General features: G+C 34.2%; 1 protein-coding gene across 2 annotated transcripts in view; it reads left to right on the top strand.

Moving 5' to 3' along the window:
* ZPBP (zona pellucida binding protein) overlaps nucleotides 1–19,531 on the top strand; it is a 156,058-nt gene that overhangs the window by 70,331 nt on the left and 66,196 nt on the right. For both annotated transcript variants that reach the window (XM_025379899.1, XM_025379900.1), the window contains exon 6: nucleotides 4,591–4,667. In XM_025379899.1, coding sequence (XP_025235684.1) covers nucleotides 4,591–4,667 — 77 coding nt within the window. The remainder of the gene's footprint in view (nucleotides 1–4,590; nucleotides 4,668–19,531) is intronic.

The raw sequence follows: 19,531 nt of genomic DNA on the forward strand, positions 1-19,531 counted from the left end.
TTTGGAAGCCCTCCCCTGCCGCCCAAGAATGTGCCCCATTGCAGTTTTAACGGTGGAGCTTGTCTACCCTGAGCTTCTTAGCAATTATAATTTAAATTATCCTGGTAATGGCTCCCATAGCAGGCTTCTGCTCCTGGTAAGTTGTGATTCTCTGTATACACCTATCTGCCTCTACATTTTTGGAAGCTGCAGTTTTCCCAGTAACCTCAATTTTCTGATGGGTCTAAGAAAAGTTGCAGATTTTTTTGTTGTTGTTGATACAGGCCTGACATCTGACAAGTTCCTTAGATGTCAAATAGAAACCAGAAATTGTCTCATATCTTTTTTTTGTTTGATTATCCCTGTTACTACCTTCTTTTGTGTTTAGTTATTTATAGAGTACCATTTAAATTTCCTTTTCATTTCATTTTATTAATATATTTTAGTTACTTTCTTGGTGGCTAACCTGAGAACTGCAATTAGAATTTCAAACTCATAAGAAGCTAGTTTGAATTGATTCCAGCTTAGTTATAATAGTATTCCAAAACTCTGCTCCTGTGAAGGTCACTCCTTCTCTATGTTGTCCCTAATTACATTACTGTATATTGTGTATCTACTAACATAGATTTGTAATTATTGTTTTATTCATTTGTCATTATTATATAAAAAGATGAGTGATAAAGAATAGTGACTTTTATATTTATCTATATTTACCTTTTATGTTTACCTAGATGTACTCCTATGTAGTTACTTTTGCCAATATTCTTTTTTTTGTGTGTAGTAACAAGTTACTATCTATTCTTCATGAGCTGTTCATTTTTGGAAGACCTTAGATTCTCCTGCATTTTTGAAAGCTTGTTTTGCCAGATACAGGATTCTTGTTGAGTGTTTTTATTTCAGTTCTTTAAATATATTATCCCACTGCCTTCTGTCCTCTGTGGTTTTTCATGAAAATCTGATGTTCATCTTATTGTGGACACCTAGTATGCGACAAGTTACTTCTTTCTTGCTGCTTTTAAGATTCTCTGTCTTTTATTTTTAAATAAATGGTTGCCCATTTATTATAAATGATACTACAGAAAATACAGATATGCTGGCAGATGGAAAAGATGCACAGGGCAAGGCATGTGGGAAGGGGCCTGGAGCTTACATGCTCCCTTTGGGCATGCCACCACCCAGTATTTTTAGCAACCTAGAAGCTCCTGTCTTTGATTTTTGAAAGTTTCATTATAATTTGTCTCAGTGTGGGATTCCTTGTGTTTACCCTATGTGGATTCTATTTATCTTGTATGTGTTTTATAAAATTTGGGGAATTTTGGCCATTATTTCTTCAAATACTCTTTTTACCACTTTCTCATTTTTCTCTCCTTCTGCGACTCCCATCATGTATATGGTGGTACACTTGATGTTGTTACACAGATGTCTTAGGTTCTCTTCACTTAAATTTTTTTTCTTCTCTGACTGGATAATTTCAGTGAACTATCTTCAAGTTCACTAATTCTTTTGCTTGCTCAAATCTGTCATTGAAAATGTTTAGTGAATTCCTCATTTCAGTTGTTACAATTTTCTGCTCCATAATTTTTATTAGATTTTGTGCTGTAACTTATTTTGCTTTATTGATATTCTCTATTTGTGAAGGCGTCATTTTCCTTATTTTCTTTGGTTCTTTGTTCATAATTTTCTTTAGCTCTTTAAGCATATTTAAGATAGCTGATTTAGAGTTTTTGTCTAGCAAGTCCAATGTCTGTTTCCTCAGGGACAATTTCTATTATATTTTGTTCTCTGTGAATAGGCCATACATTCTTGTTTCTTTATATAACTTCTATTTTTTTTAAAAACTTTACATTTTAAAATATTTTAATGGATACTTTTGAAATCAGATCCTTCTGCCTGTTCAGCGTATTTGGTTGTTGCTTGTGTGGATTGTAGTTGTTTGTTTTATAATTTTCTTCATCTTTTGTCATGTCCTCTGAAGTCTGTCTTCCATTTACTTGAAATTTTGTTACATATTTAACTTTTGAATTCTTTTTAACCTTTGTGGTCAGCTACTGACTTAACAGATATTTTCTTAAATTCTGTGTTGAAGTCATCATTTGTTGACTTTGCATTCACTTGGTTGTTGTAAACATTTGATCATTTTCTGGAGTTCTGACAAAAGTTGATTCTGGCCATTTTTGTTCATTTTTTTTTCATGTTTCTGTGGAAAGAGGTGGCCAGCAGTTTTCCTCTCTACTATTTTCGCTGGAGTCATTGCTATCTTCTTTATTTTTTAATCTCATAGAAAACTTATCTTACAAAAAGCTAGGTGATTGTATACAGGATGAGGTTAGTCAGCTAGCCTAAAGAGGGGATATACAAGAAGCTCAGGAAAAGATAGCTGATGCAGACAACATGAGTGTCGTGTGGTTTGCCTGATATGGTGGGGATGGATGTAGTGTCTGTTGTCTGTTAACACCATTAATACTGGATTTGGGCTGAACCAGTCTCCTAGATATTTGTTACTTTAGCAATCTTTTATGTATACTGATTCTGAAAAGATAGATTAGAAAATACCTTGTATTTCTTTTGATTCTATGTTGTGGTTTCTGACAGTTTTGCATTAGTTTCATGAATAGTAGATCTTAATGAATTTTTAAAATTGCCTTAAACTTTTGTAAGGATTCAAAAGTAAGAAAATTTTACATCATCATGATGATTCAATCTCATAATCATGTTATGATGCATTGGTAGACTCAGGTCTGCCACCTTCTGAATTACTTTGTGGACAATCCATTCAAAAGCTGTACCTTAGGTGTATAATATTTAAAAGACCTGGCTGCAGTTTACTAGTGCTTTTCATAACTCTACGCATGTTTCTTTTTTTTTCTTTTTTTCTTTTTTTTTGAGACAGAGTCTCACTCTGTTGCCGAGGCTGGAGTGCATGGGCATGATCTCAGCTCACTGCAACCTCCGCCTGCTGGGTTCAAGCGATAAAATTTAGAGATTTAACTTTTCTCGGGCCTGGATTTAGATAACTTCATTTTAAAAGGACTTAAGGTAAAAATAGAATATAAATAAAACCTTTTCTCCCCCAAGTCTGTGACCCTAGTTGGACCTCTGTCTGAAATTAACTGATCTAATTTTATAAAATCACTAGGTTGAATTTTGTTGTCTGTAATGTTGTATAGTACCTCATAATATCAATTCAGATGGCAAGAGTGAAGTTTCACACCATGTATGGGTTTGGGAAGAATTTGAAAGAAATATGTTGAAACAACAAAATAAAGATTTCCCATTATTCTGGGAATATACTCCACGTATATTCATACTTTTATGATCAATTTTATGATCTTCATATCAATAGTTGTCCATCAGACATATTTTACATGACATACTAGGTAAATGTTGGTAATATAGAGTAAGGATCCCTCTTCAAGATTGTATTATGGTAAAAACAATATGCATATAATAATAGTACAACTTATGTAAATACTGTAGAAGAGTTACCAAGTGTTTTATGGGTTCTGAGGAAGTAAAGATGTTTTTAAGGAGATCAACAGTTAAGGAGGCCCGTGAAAAATTACTGGTGTTTTGAAAGAATTCTGTGGAAAATGAACAACTTAAAAGTCATGTACACAGGCATCATAGAGCAATATTTGGAGTCGAATAGCGAATGGATAGCATACAAGTAGAGTTATGGGAAAAACAAAATTGTCAAGATCAGTAGTAAATAAATTATAGAGATTTTGGTTGCTGGATTGAAGTATTTGTTTTTAAACATATCCTCATAACTGGAAAGGGTGACAGAAATCACATTATTCAGCCCCTTGTTTTACAAATTAGAGTAGAAACCTCAAATGTTATTTTACATTATATATGTGTTTATTAGTAGACCTCCTATAGAACTCAGGCTAGAAATCAGATTTCTTTCAATGTATTTTTTAAGTCTTGTAGTACAATAGGAACATGTCTCAGATGATCTTGCAGAGACAGTACTCATTTCTACATTGCTAAATTAAATGGGATTTTGTTGATTTTGTTCACTTATGTATCCCAAGCCCCTAGAGTAATTCCTGGCACACAGTAGGCTCCTGGCAATTATTTATTAAATAAATGAATGTGTGTCTGAATATAAATATTCATCATTTTAGTTACCATGGCCGCTACTAAAATCCAACCTCATTTCCCTTTCCAGTATTGTGATCAGAGTTTATCCTACCTCTATCATTTTGCGGCTAGAGATTAAGAATTGAGATAAATGACACACAGTATATTATATAGAGTTAAATACAATATTGAATGAATGCACATAAATGTATACATACCTATACATATGTATGTTATTAAAATTGAAATAAATCTGTTGCTCAGATTTTACAAAATCAACAGCCCAACATTATCAGGAAAGTTGATTAATTCTTAAGTTCACTGAAGAAATAAGGTTGTCCTGATTTATAGAAAGCAAATTGTTGACTTAGTTTTTTGCTAAAAAGAGTCATTTAGCACTAGGAAAATTGCTTAATATTTTAATGGAAGAGAAATATTAGAATATCATTTCATTTTTCAAAAGCCAATTTAAATATTGTAACAGAATACATTATACCCATGATAAAATATAATATATTTTCTCAGTTTCATCTCTAGACACTGAAAAAGGACCCAAGCCATGTACAGACCATAATTGTGAACCTTCCAAAAGACTATTTAAGGTATGTTATGTGAGGCTGGTAAAAGGAAAAAAAAAGTTAAATGAACATGCCCCATGAGTAAGTAAGCATCCTAGCTATTTATAAAATACATTGAATCCCCACAATTAAGGATTTCAACAATAAAAATAAAACTTTACCCACTAATAAAAGATAAGACGTTAATAGAATTTATCTTTATAAAATACTTTCAAATTTAGCCTTTTGTAATGGGTTATATGAAGAATAATGGTTTTTCTATTTGTTTTGCCTTATTTGCTATTGCTAATTAATTTATAACTATTATTCAGATAAAATACTGTCCATGTTACCATTGTCCATCATAAATAACAAGCAAATTTGAACCATCTTTATAATCTATTTTCATATTGCTTTGCTCTATACCCAGCATCTTGTATCTATGCTTAGGATGAAAATGATGCTATATCTTCTAGAAGCAATTTAAATTAGTTGTTTTTTACATTATACTTAACATATTGTTCATGTTCAATAAATTTGTGACAATATTTTCCTATGCCTAATTATAATTTACTGACCATAAACACATTGTAAACAGTAATATTTTTAAATGTTTGGCATATATAATTATTTACATTATAATGGTTGTAAAGTGTTTCTACTAAAGGTATAAATATTGTACACAGAGATCGATATCCATTATTTTTGCCTAGTGAAATTGACAAGGGGATTATTTCTTAATTTGTACTCAGTAAGCCTCCTAAAATGTAGCTTCAGTCAGGAATTCCCAACTCCTTGGCTACAGACTGATACCAATTCATGGCCTGTTAGGAACTGGGCCGTATAGCAGGAGGTGAGTGGCAGGCTAGAGAGAAGCTTCACTGTGTTTACAGTCCCCCATCTACATCGCTTGTATTACCACCTGAGATCTGCCTCCTCCTGTCAGATCAGATCAAGCGCAGCATTAGATTCTTATGGGAGTGCAAACCCTGTTGTGAACTGTGCATGTGAGGGATCTAGATTGTGTATTCCTTATGAGAATCTAATGCCTGATGATCTGTCACTGTCTCCTATCAACCCCAGATGGGACCTTCTAATTGTAGGAAAACAAGCTCAGAGCTTTCACTGATTTTACATTATGGTGAGTTGTATAATTATTTCATGATTTTTTTACAATGTAATGATATAAATAAAGTGCACAATAAATGTAATGCACTTGAGTCATCCTGAAACCATCCCCCGCCTTCCCAGTCTGTGGAAAAATTGTCTTTCATGAAACCGGTCCCTGCTGCCATAAAAGGGTGGGAACTGTTGGTCTAAGTCATCAGTTCACATATTATCTTATATTTCCATTTAAAATTTTTTCTTACCTGTCTTCCTTGGGATAGGTTTTCTTCTTTTTTACTCTTGAAATAAGATTTAGGATTTGAGGCACCATGAAGAGAGCACTTAATCTTAATTTTCTTCTCTCAGTTTTTAATATGTGAGTACTGTGTTAAACTTTAGTCAGTTATTACCTAATACATCTTTTACTCTTTACCAGTCTTAAACAGTCACAGACCCTGAGTTAGGATAATTTATTTGGAAATGGGGTTGGAATGTGTGTTCAAGCATAGGGATTAGGAGTAGGGGAAGGAATCTGACCCATTTCATTATTTTCCCTGATGGTGGGCTCATGGTGATAATTGTTGAGCTTTCTTATGTCATTTTTATTTATTCTTTTCTCTTTTACATTCAGGGGGTACATGTGCAGGTTTGTTACATGGGTAAATTCCATATCATTGGGGTTTGGTGTACAAATGATTTTGCCACCCAGATAGTGAGCATAGTACTTGGTAGGTTGTTTTTCGAGCCTCCACCTTCCACCCTCAAGTAAGCTCTGGGGTCTGTTGTTCCTCTCTTTGTGTCCATGTGTGCTCAGTGTTTAGCTCCCACTTATAAGTGAGAACATGTGGTATTTGGCTTTATGTTTTCTGCATTAATTTGTTGAGGATAATGGCCTCCAGCTGCATTCATGTTGTTGCAAAGGACATGATTTAATTCTTTTTTATGGCTGCATAGTATTCCATGGTGTATAGGTACCACATTTTCTTTATCCTGTCTACCATTGGTGGGCATCTAGGTTGATTCCATGTCTTTGCTATTGTAAATAGTGGCAGTGAACATATACACCCATGTGTCTTTATGGTAGAATGATTTATATTCCTTTGGGTATATGCCCTGTAATGGGATTGTTGGGTCAAATGGTAGTTCTGTTTTCATTTCTTTGTGAAATTTCCAAACTGCTTTCCACAGTGGCTAAACTAATTTACATTCCCACCAGCAGTATATAAGTGTCCCCTTTTCTCTATAACCTCGCCAACATCAGTTATTTTCTGACTTTTTAATAATAGCCATTCTTACTGGTTTGAGATGCTATCTCATTGTGGGTTTGATTTGTTTTTCTATGATGATTAGTGATGTGGAGCATTTTTTCATATGCTTGTTGGCTCCCTATATGTCTTCTTTTGAGAAATATCTGTTCATGTCCTTTGCCCTTTTGTTAATGGGATTGTTTGTATTTTGCTAGCTGATTTAAGTACCTTATAGATTCTGGATATTAGACCTTTGTTGGATACATAGTTTGCAAAAAATTTCCCCCATTCTGTAGGTTTTGTGTTTACTGTGTTGATAGTTTCTTTTGCTGTACAGAAGCTCTTTAGTTTAATTAGGTCCCATTTGTCTATTTTTGGTTTGGTTGCAATTGCTTTTGGAGACTTCATCATGAAATCTTTGCCAAGGCCTATGTTCAGAATGGTATGTCCTAAACTTTCTGCTAGGGTTTTTAATAGTTTAAATCTTTAATCCATCATGAGTTGATTTTTATGTATAGTGAAGTGAAGGGATAAGTTTCTATCTTTTCTACTGAAAGGCAATTTTATTGCTGTGCTTTATATAGAAACACAAAATAATTTTTAAAGCTTCCATACGATGAAGCTTTGAGTACAAGAGGTCTGTGGTTTCATTAAGGTCATTTGTTCCTTTTCCTCCCCAAATACCTGCTTTCCGACTTTTCCTGTCCCTTGGAAAGTTTTTTTAAATGCAGTATGTTTTTCTTTCTTTCTTCTTCAGCATAGAATTTCTTATTTGGCTTGTTACAGCAAAATAAAGAAGAGCTGGTGCTTTTCTGTCTTGATGATAGTATAAGAACAGTATATTGGCATATAGGAAAAAGAATTCAGAATTTGCAGGCAATGCTATTTTCACAAAAGCACCTTCATTTAAAAATCTGAAAAATTACTTGATGTATTTGTCTCATCGTTGGTCTCATTTGCCTTTCAACGTTAGTACCTTTTCATCTTGTATTAGCATCTTATATATTATTAAATACAATCTTTTGATTTTAGGAAGATTTAAGTAGCTGAAATTGTCTCCAGATTACACTAAGGCCAAATTTACTTTGGCATACTTGTCCCGATGATATTGTATCTTGCTTTTAAATATTTGTTCTAAATATGTTATATTAGGCCAGACGTGGTGGCTCAAGCCTGTAATACCAGCACTTTGGGAGACCAAGGCGGGTGGATCACCTGATGTCAGGAGTTCGAGACCAGCCTGCCCAACATGGAGAAACCCCATCTCTACTAAAAATTAAAAAAATTAGCTGGGCGTGGTGGTGGGTGCCTGTAATCCTAGCTACTCATGAGGCTGAGGCAGGAGAATCACTTGAACCCAGGAGGCAAAGGTTGCAGTGAGCTGAGATCACGCCATTGCACTCCAGCCTGGGCAACAAGAGCGAAACTTCGTCTCAAAAAATAAAAAAAAAGAATAAATAAATAAATATGTTATATTTCTTAAGTGTATCATTTTCGTTCCACTCTTCTCTGTTTTGTCAATCCTTATGCCAGTTCCATACTTTCTTCATTACTTCGTCTGTACAGTGATTCTTTTGTCAGTAGTGTTTTTACGTTGATTTTTTGTTAAGGTTGTTCTGGATATTCTAGGTTCCTTTCCTTTCCAAGAAAATTTAGAATCAGCTTGTACGTCAATTTTCTCAAAAAGGACTGCTTTGGTTGGGATTGGAGTTTCCTTATTATCAATTTGGTGAGAAGTGCATTTTAATAGTATTCAATCTTCCAATACCTGAAAATGCTACATCTCTCTCTCTAGGTTTAAAAAAATAAATATATAGGATTATTTGGAGATGAATAATGTATTGTCTCCTCCTTCAGAGAAGTTCATGGGAAAGTAGGAGAACCAACATGTAGACAAGTTACCTTATGTATGCAATGTGGCAGTTAACTGTAACAGAAATAGGTAAAGGATGATAGGATAATATATAATTGATTAATATTTTTCTAGAAGTCGAAGAAGAAAAACAATGCCACTGCCATATATAACAGATGGTATTTACTCATTCATCCATTTATTTTAAGTATGTTTGCAAGTTAAGCTATCATAGTGTCATTATATTCAAATAATTGTATAATTACTTGACTCAAGTGTTCAGTTGAAAATCAGACCAAGTGGAGCTTGATTACAACCCAGAAAGTAATCTATTTAGAGTCTTTCATATTGGGATCATCTCTGACATATTTATCACTCTTAAGAAAGATGACTAATATTCCCTAATATTAAAAATAATGATTTTAATTGGGTAAAGTTTATATTGGAAAATTCATAATCCATTTCTTTATCTCTTTACAATGTTATTCATAAAAATTAGTCTTTGAAAGGAGAAATGCCATTGTCTTCTGTTTTTCAAAATAGACTATTATTACCTAGAATTGGAAATAGTATAATAATAATATAAGAAGACATTTGCTGCTGATGGCTTTACACAGAAATTTTATTTACAATATATTTATATTTGTCTGTGTAATAGTGAACTTCTGTACATGCCAAAAGAACTTCATTACATGTTGTTCTTCATGAGCTCTCCCATGGAAATTATTCTTTACAGTCAGAGAAATGTGATGCCTTTCTTCAGTCACTGTGACATTATGCAGGTTTTTATATTTCTCTTTTTCAGCTTCACACATCAAGTGACATTATAACAACTATACTGTAAAATAATTTAAATAACTATATTATAAAATAATAGAGCTTGGGTTGGAACAGTCTTCTATGTAACAATTTTATCTCTGCAGATTTAAATATATTAATTTGAAAAAATTATCTTCTTTTTGCATTTTTTTAGTGTAAAGGTCTTTTATGTAATTTGGGCTAAATTTATTCCTAAGTATTTTGTGGTGGGTTTGGATGCTATTTTAAATGGAATATTTAAAAGTTCACTTGATAGTTGTTTCAATTTCCAGCAGATATTTTCATATTATCCTTGTATCATGCTACTTTGCTAAATTAACTTGTTAATTATAGTAGTTGTTTTATAGATTACTGAGGTCTATGTAATCTATCATTTCATCTGCAAATAGAGACAGTGTTACTTCATTATTTTTATTTTTGTGCATTTTATTTATGTATTACATTTTCTCTGAATACCTGTAATCTACAGTACAACATTGAATAGATGTGACAAGAATGGGCATCCTTTTCTTTCTCCTGATCCTAAAGGGGAAAGTACCATCTAGCATGATGTAACCTCTAGGTTGTAACCTCTAGGTTTTCATAGATACCTTTTATCAGAATGAGAAAGTTCTCTTCCCTATTTACTGGGAGATTACATTACGAATGGGTGTTACATTTTTCAAATATTTTTTCTGATCTTGTTGAAAACAACTTTTATCTGTATTATATTTGTTAATGTCTTATTAAGGATTTATATATATATATATATATATATATATATATATATGTTATATGTCATGTTATTTTTTGTAATGTCTGCTCAGGTTTTGGTATTTGGACTATGTTGGCCTTATAAGATGACTTGTAACTCTTTCCTTCTCTTGTATTTTCTGAAAATGTTTTTAGCTATTAGTTTACTTTTCTTAAGATGTTTGATAGAATGCGCTAGTTGAAGCACTGGGTCCTGTAGTGTTCTTTGTGGGTAGGTTTTCAATACAAAATTATTTCTTAAGTGCATGTAGAGATATTTGGATTTTCCTGTTCATTTTGTTCACTTTTAGTGAGTTGCATGTCTCAAAAATCTCATATATTGAATCAAAATTTTCAGATTTTTCTGGCATGAAATTGCTTCTAATATTACCTTTCTGGTTGTAAGATTTGTAGTGATTATCTCTCTTTTCTGATGTGTTGAGTGGTATGTGTTCTCTCTCATTTTCAGTGTTTTTCTAATTTCCTTTTTTTTTTTTTTCTTTTTTGAGACAGAATCTCTGTTGCCTAGGCTGGAGTTCAGTGGTGCAACCTCGGCTCACTGCAACTTTTGCCTCCCAGGTTCAAGCAATTCTCCTGCCTCAGCCTTCTGAGTAACTGGGATTACAGGCACACACCACCACGCCCGGCCAATTTTTGTATTTTTTGTAGAGACGGGGTTTCACCATGTTGGTCAGGCTGGTCTTGAACTGCTGACCTTGTGATCTGCCTGCCTTGGCTTCCCAAAGTGCTGGGATTACAGTCATGAGCCACCATGCCCGGCCCCTTCTTTCTTTTTGATTCTTGAGTTAGCTTAATTTCCAGGTTTTGGGAATTTCTCCTAATATCTTATTATCAATTTCTAGTTTAATTCTGTTTTGGTCAAAGACATACTCTGTATATTTTAAGTCCTTCTGAATTTATTCAACATGCTATCTAGCCTTGTGGAATATATTATGTACATGTTAAGATACTGTGTAGATGTTAGGTGTCATGTTTTATAATTAACTAAAAGTGGATGATAGTGTTGTTCAGATCATCTTGGTCATGAGTTGGCAAATTTTCCTTGTAAAGGACCACATAGTAAATATTTTAGACTTTGTGGGCAACATGGCTGTCTGTTTACTTTGCTGATTATTTCCTTTGTTGTGCAGAAGCTTTTTAGTTTAATTAGGTCCCATCTGTTTATCTTTGTTTTTGTTGCATTTGCTTTTGCATTCATCATCATGAACTCTTTGATTAAGCCAGTGTCTAGAAGAATTTTCCAATGTTATCTTGTAGAATTTTTATGGTTTCAGGTCTTAGATGTCAGTTTTCGATCCATCTTGAGTTGATTTTTGTATCAGGTGAGAGATGAGGATCCAGTTTCATTCTGCTACATGTGACTTGCCAATTATCCCAGCACCATTTGTTGAATAGGGTGTCTTTCCTCACTTTATGTTTTTGTTTGCCTTGTTGATGATCAGTTGGCTATAAGTATTTGGCTTTATTTCTGGGTTCTGTATTCTGTTCCATTGGTCTACATGCCAGTTTTTATACAGTACTATGCTGTTTTGGCAACTGTAGTTTGTAGTATAGTTTGAAGTCAGGTAATGTGATGACTCCAGATTTTTTTTTTTTCTTCTTAGTCTTGCTTTGGCTATGTGGGGCCTTTTTTGGTTCCATATAAATTTTAGGATTTTTTTTTTTCTGGTTCGCTGAAGAATGATGATGGTATTTTGATGGGAATTGCATTGAATTTATAGGTTGTTCTTGATAAGATGGTCATTTTGACAATATTGATTCTACTCATCCATGAGCATGGATGTGTTTCCATTTGTTAGTGTCATCTGTGATTTCTTTGAGCAGTGTTTTATAGTTTTTCCTGTAGAGATCTTTCACTTCCTTTGTTAGGTATATTCCTAAGCATTTTACTTTTATAGTAGTTGTTATAAAAGGAGTTGAGTCCATGATTTGATTCTCAGTTTGGTTGTTAGTGGTGTACAGCAGTGCAACTAATTCGTGTACATTGGTTTTTATGTTTTACATTTCCCGTCAAAGATGTGATAATTTTTTAGTAATTTTCTATAAGGTATGAAATTTAAGCTAAAGAATATTTTATTTTATTTTATTTTATTTTTTGCCTATAGATGTCCAGTTGCTCCAAAATCAGTTGTTCAAATGCTGTCTTTTCTCCATTGAGTAGCTTTTGTACTCAATGGAGAAATACAGTTCTACAGTTGAGCATATTTGTGTGGGACTATTTTTGGGTTATTTATTCTGTTTCATTGTTCTATGTGCTTATGTGTCTTGTAATATCACATGGTCTTGACTACTGTAGCTGTCTAGTAAGACTTACTAATGGTAGCGTTATTCTTCCCACTGTTTTCTTGTCAAGATTGTTTTACCTATTTTAGGGTCATACCTTTATGTATACATTTTGAATAAGCTTGTATATGTGTACAAAAATCATTTTGGGATTTTGATAGGGATTATGTTAAATCTATATATAATTTTGGGGAAAACTTACATTTTTACTATATTGATTCTTCCTGTCCCTGATTATGATATGTCTCTACATCTTCTTAGACCTGCTATTTCCTGTATCAGTATTTTGTAATTTTCAGTATACAGATCTTGTATGTGTTTTAGTAAGTTTGTATATAATTATTTCCTTTTCTTTGGAGTTATTTTGAAGAATGTTATGTTTCAATTTCGATTTTCAAATGTTCATTATTAGTGTGTTCAAATGCAATTGATTTTTATGTGTTGATATAGTTTCCTGTAAACTTGATGTATTCAATTATTCTAGACTTTTTTCATTTTGTTTTGTTTTGCTTTGTTTTACATTCTTTGGGATTTCCTATCACAATTACGTCAGCTGCAAACTGAGATAGTTTTATTATTTCCTCTATGTTTTATTAATAGGGAGTAAGTCTCATTTGTGAGATGTTTAGGGATGGTTCTAACATGACCACAGAAATTGTATTCAGAGAGATATATGAAATTAAAGGATTTTTAATACTCACCAGCCCTAGAAATGGGGGCATGGCAGAGCAAGCAGGAGGTCTTGTGGTAGGGGCTTTCAGAGAGTAAGTACAACCAAGCAGGTGGGGAGCTTGCTGGGGTAAGTGGGGTGCAGAATGAGAGACAGGACTAGAGAACCATTGGGCAAATGCCTTAATCAGGGGACAGCAAGAAGGTGAACTTGTGGTAGGTTCATTGTTGGACCTAGCTACCTGGGTGGGGTGCTCACAGTCTGTTTGAGGGGATGTTGAAGTATCAGGAGAGTATTAAGTTTTAAGAATTTACAAATTCTTATTAGTATGTGCCTTTTTTTTTTTTTTTTTTTTTTTTTGAGACAGAGTCTTGCTGTCGCCCAGACTGGAGTGCAGTGGTTCTCGGCTCACTGCAACCTCTGCCTAGCAGGTTCAAGTGATGATCCCGCCTCAGCCTCCCAAGCAGCTGGGATTACAGACACATGCCACCACACCTGGATAATTTTTTTGTATTTTTAGTAATGACGGGGTTTCACCATGTTGGCCAGGCTGGTCTCGAACTCCTGACCTCAAGTGATCCACCTGGCTTGGCCTCCCAAAGTACTGAGATTACAGGCATGAGCCACTAGTGCCTGGCCCAGTATGTGTCTTCATTTACTCTTTTGCTTATTGCAAAATGAGCACTGTGTCCGGCCCAGTATGTGTCTTTATTTACTCTTTCGCTTATTGCAGTGGCTGAAACATCCAGTACTGTGCTTAATGAAAGTGGTGAGGGTGGACATCTTTTCCTTGTTCTCCAGCAATGGGGAAAGCATTCATCTTTTCACCATATTGTTTATAGATGCTTTTTAGAAATCATTTTGACCATGTATACGAGGACTTATTTCTGGTTTCTGTATTCTGTTCCATCAGTTTGTTTGACTGTCTTTATGCCAGTACCACACTGTTTTGATTACTGTAACTTTGTAGTAAGTTTTGAAATCGTGGTGTGAGTCTTTCAACTTTTCTGTTCTTTTTCAAGATTGTGGGGCAAGTAAGGGTCTCATGAGATTTCATATGAATTTGAGTTTTTCTATTTCTGCAAAAAAAAAAAAATTGACATTGGGATTTTCATAGGGATTGTATTAAATCCATAAATAGCTTTGGGTTGTATTAACATCTTAAATGTGTCAATGCATGAAAGTGTGACATCTTTTCCTTTATTTGTATCATTTTAAGTATTTTTCAGCAACATTTTCTAATTTTCAGCGTACAAGTTTTTCATATCCTTGGTTAAATGTTTTAACTAAGTGTTTTATTCGTTTTTGATGCTATTGTAAGTGGAATTGTTTTCTTAATTTCCTTTTGATATAGTTTGTTTTTAATATATAGGAAAACAACTGATATTTGCATGTTGATTTACTGTCCTGCAAGTTTGCAGAAATCTTTTATTGCAGTGCTTTTGTGTTTTTTTGGTGTGGAATCTTACAAATTTTCTGTATGTAAGATCATGTCATCTGTAAACAGAGATAGTTTTATTTTTTCCTATATAGTTTGGATTTATTTTATTTCATTTTCTTGCCTAATTGCTGTTCCTAGGAGTCCTGGTGCTGTTTTGAAAATAAGAGGCAAAATCAGTCATCTTCGTCCTATTTGTAATCTTAGTGGGAAAGCTTTTAGTCTTTCAATATTGAGTATGATGTTAGTGGTGGACTTTTGTTATATGGCCTTTATTATGTTGAAGTAGTTTTCTTTTATTCTGAAGTTTTTTAGTGTTTATTATGAAAGTGCATTAATTTTTTTAAAATACCTTTTCTACATCAGTTGAAAAAATATATGTTTTTTTCCTTCATTCTGTTGTGATGTACTACATTGATTGATTTTTGTATGTTGAAACATCTTAACATTTCAGCAATAATCATTCTTGGTCATGGTGTATAATAATTATTTTAATGTGCTGTTGGATTCTGCTTTGTTGAGAATTTTCTATCTTAGTATTCCTCAGGGATATTCATTCGTAGTTTTCTTTTCATGTAGTCTTTTTCTTGCCTTGGATTAGGGCAGTATTGGCCTCATAGAATGAGTCTAGAGCTTTCCGTCTTCTGCAATTTTTGAGAGTTTAGGAAGATTGGTTTTAATTCTTCTCTAAATGATCAGTGACTTTACTACCAATAAAGCCATCTGGAGGCCGGGCGCGGTGGCTCAAGCCTGTAATCCCAGCACTTTGGGAGGCCGAGACGGGCGGATCACGAGGTCAGGAGATCGAGACCATCCTGGCTAACACGGTGAAACCCCGTCTCTACTAAAAAATACAAAAAACTAGCCGGGCGAAGTGGCGGGCACCTGTGGTCCCAGCTACTCGGGAGGCTGAGGCAGGAGAATGGCGTGAACCCGGGAGGCGGAGCTTGCAGTGAGCTGAGATCCGGCCACCGCACTCCAGCCTGGGCGACAGAGCCAGACTCAGTCTCAAAAAAAAAAAAAAAAAAAAAAAAAAAAAAAAAAAAAAAGCCATCTGGTTCAGGGCTTTTCTTTGTTGGAAAGTTTTTGGTTACTGATTCAATTTCCTTACTAGTTACCGGTCTACTCAGGCTTTCTGTTTCTTCATGATGCAGCCTTTGTAGGTTGTATGTTTCTAGGACTTTGTCCATTTCATCTAGGTTATCCAATTTGTTGACATACATTTTCTCTCAGTCCATTTGGAATGCTATAAAAATACCTTAGAAGGGGTAACTTACAAATAATAGAAATTGTATTTATCATAGTTCTGGAGACTAGAAATGCCAAGCTCAAGGCTTCAGTAGATTTAGTATCTTGTGAAGGCTCACTGTCTGTTTTATAGATGGTGCTTTCTCTTGGTTGGTTCTCACATAGCAGAAGGAAGAACAGCTCCCTTCTTCCTCTTTTATTAGGGCACTAATTCCATTCATGAGGGCCCTGCTCTCATGACTTAATCACATCCCAAAGGCCCTACCTTGGCATTTAAGTTTCAACATACAAAGTTTTGCAGGACACATTCAGACCATAGTGCAATTGTTTATATTATTTTATTTTTTTACTTTCTATAAAATGGGTTGTACTTTCTTCATTTTCAGTTCTGATTTTAGTTTTCTTCTGCCTTTTTCTTAGGTAATTGAGCTAAATGTTTGTCAGTTTTGTTGATCTTTTCAAAAAAGCAATTCTTGTTTTGGTTAGTTTTCTGTCTTTTTCTATCCTCTATTTTGTTTATCTCTGCTCTAATCTTTTAAATTATTTTCCTTTTGCTATATGTAGGTGTAAATTGTTCTTTTTCTAAGTATTTAGGTTGTAAAGGTAGGTTATTGATTTGAAATGTTTATTCCTTGTGTAAGCATTTATAGTTATAAGTTTCCTTCTAAACATTGCTTTAACTGAATCCCATAAATTTCCCTTGTGCTTTCTTCTCTGACCCTTTCATGTTTAGGGATATCTTGTTTAATCAATATATGTGGATTTTCCAGTATTTAATTTAATAATATTAAATTAGAAATGGAAAATTGATTGGAAAAGATACTTTGTATTATTTCAACCTTTTATATTATAAATATTTGTTTTGTGGTTTTACATATGGTCTGCCCTGGAGAATGTTCCATGTGCACTGTAGGAAAAAACAGTATTTTGTCATACTGGGTGGAGTGTTCTGTGCATCTTTTAGTACCAGTTGGTCTATGGTGTTGTTCAGATTCTCTCTATGTACTGATCTTCTTTTCGGTTGTTCTGTCCATTGTTAAAAGTTGGGTATTTTTGTTGTGTATTTCTCTCTTCAATTCTGTCCGTGTTTGTTCCATATCTTTAGGTGTTCTAATGTTTGGTGTGTATATATTTATGATTATTATAGCTTGTTGTTGAATTGGCCCTTTCATCGTTATATAATGCTATGTCTCCTGTAACCATTTTTGACTTGTCTGTTTTTTTCTGATATTACTATGCTCTTTTTTGGATACTATTTTCCAAGGAATATCTTTTTCCATCCTCTCACTTCAACCTATATGTATTTTTAAATCTAAAGTGAATTTCTTACAGAAAGCATATAGCTAGAACTTGATATTAATGTAGGCAAAACACATACACACACACACACACACACACACATTGTTATGAAGTTTAACTGATTTATATTTAATGTAATTACTATTAGGGAAGAACTTACTATTGACATTTTGGGGGTTTTTTGTATGTCTTAGAGCTTTTTTACCCCTCTTTTCCTCCCTTACTGTCTTCCTTTTTGTGTAGTTGATCTCCCACAGTGCCATGCTTTGTTTCCCTTCTCATTTCCTTTTGTGTATATTGTATAGATATTGTATTTGTGATTGCCTGGGGCATTAGATAGAACATCTTAAAGTTATAACTATCCATTTTAAACTGATAACAACTTAATGTCAGTCACATGCAAAATCTGTGCTCCTTTACAGCTCTGCACCCTCCCATTATATTTTGATGTCACAAATTACAATTTCCTATTCTGTGTGCCAATTAATATACATTTATGCTTTTGGTTTTTAAATCTTTTAAGAGTTAAAAATTGACTTACAAACCAAAATTTCAACAATGCAGGGTTTTATATTTTTCTGCATATTTTTGTTTACAGAATTACTTTATATTTTTGTAAGACTTTGATTTATTCTTTTTTTTAAAATTTATTTATTATTATTATACTTCAAGTTGTAGGGTACATGTGCATAACGTGCAGGTTTGTTACATATGTATACTTGTGCCATGTTGCTGTGCTGCACCCATCAACTCGTCAGCACCCATCAACTCGTCATTTACATCAGGTATAACTCCCAGTGCAACCCCTCCACCCTCCCCCCTCCCCATGATAGGCCCTGGTGTGTGATGTTCCCCTTCCCGAGACCAAGTGATCTCATTGTTCAGTTCCCACCTATGAGTGAGAACATGCGGTGTTTGGTTTTCTGTTCTTGTGATAGTTTGCTAAGAATGATGGTTTCCAGCTGCATCCATGTCCCTACAAAGGACACAAACTCATCCTTTTTTATGGCTGCATAGTATTCCATGGTGTATATGTGCCACATTTTCTTAATCCAGTCTGTCACTGATGGACATTTGGGTTGATTCCAAGTCTTTGCTATTGTGAATAGTGCTGCAATAAACATACGTGTGCATGTGTCTTTATAGCAGCATGATTTATAATCCTTTGGGTATATACCCAGTAATGGGATGGCTGGATCATATGGTACATCTAGTTCTAGATCCTTGAGGAATCGCCATACTGTTTTCCATAATGGTTGAACTAGTTTACAATCCCACCAACAGTGTAAAAGTGTTCCTATTTCTCCACATCCTCTCCAGCACCTGTTGTTTCCTGACTTTTGAATGATCGCCATTCTAACTGGTGTGAGATGGTATCTCATTGTGGTTTTGATTTGCATTTCTCTGATGGCCAGTGATGATGAGCATTTTTTCATGTGTCTGTTAGCTGTATGAATGTCTTCTTTTGAGAAATGTCTGTTCATATCCTTTGCCCACTTTTTGATGGGTTTGTTTGTTTTTTTCTTGTAAATTTGTTTGAGTTCTTTGTAGGTTCTGGATATTAGCCCTTTGTCAGATGAGTAGATTGCAAAAATTTTCTCCCATTCTGTAGGTTGCCTGTTCACTCTGATGGTAGTTTCTTTTGCTGTGCAGAAGCTGTTTAGTTTAATGAGATCCCATTTGTCAATTTTGGCTTTTGCTGCCGTTGCTTTTGGTGTTTTAGACATGAAGTCTTTGCCCATGCCTATGTCCTGAATGGTACTACCTAGGTTTTCCTCTAGGATTTTTATGGTATTAGGTCTAACATTTAAGTCTCTAATCCATCTTGAATTAATTTTCGTATAAGGAGTAAGGAAAGGATCCAGTTTCAGCTTTCTACTTATGGCTAGCCAATTTTCCCAGCACCATTTATTAAATAGGGAATCCTTTCCCCATTTCTTGTTTCTGTCAGGTTTGTCAAAGATCAGATGGCTGTAGATGTGTGGTATTATTTCTGAGGACTCTGTTCTGTTCCATTGGTCTATATCTCTGTTTTGGTACCAGTACCATGCTGTTTTGGTTACTGTAGCCTTGTAGTAGAGTTTGAAGTCAGGTAGCGTGATGCCTCCAGCTTTGTTCTTTTGACTTAGGATTGTCTTGGAGATGTGGGCTCTTTTTTGGTTCCATATGAACTTTAAAGCAGTTTTTTCCAAT

The sequence above is a fragment of the Theropithecus gelada genome, chromosome 3 (assembly GCF_003255815.1).
Source record: "Theropithecus gelada isolate Dixy chromosome 3, Tgel_1.0, whole genome shotgun sequence".
NCBI lineage: Eukaryota > Metazoa > Chordata > Mammalia > Primates > Cercopithecidae > Theropithecus > Theropithecus gelada.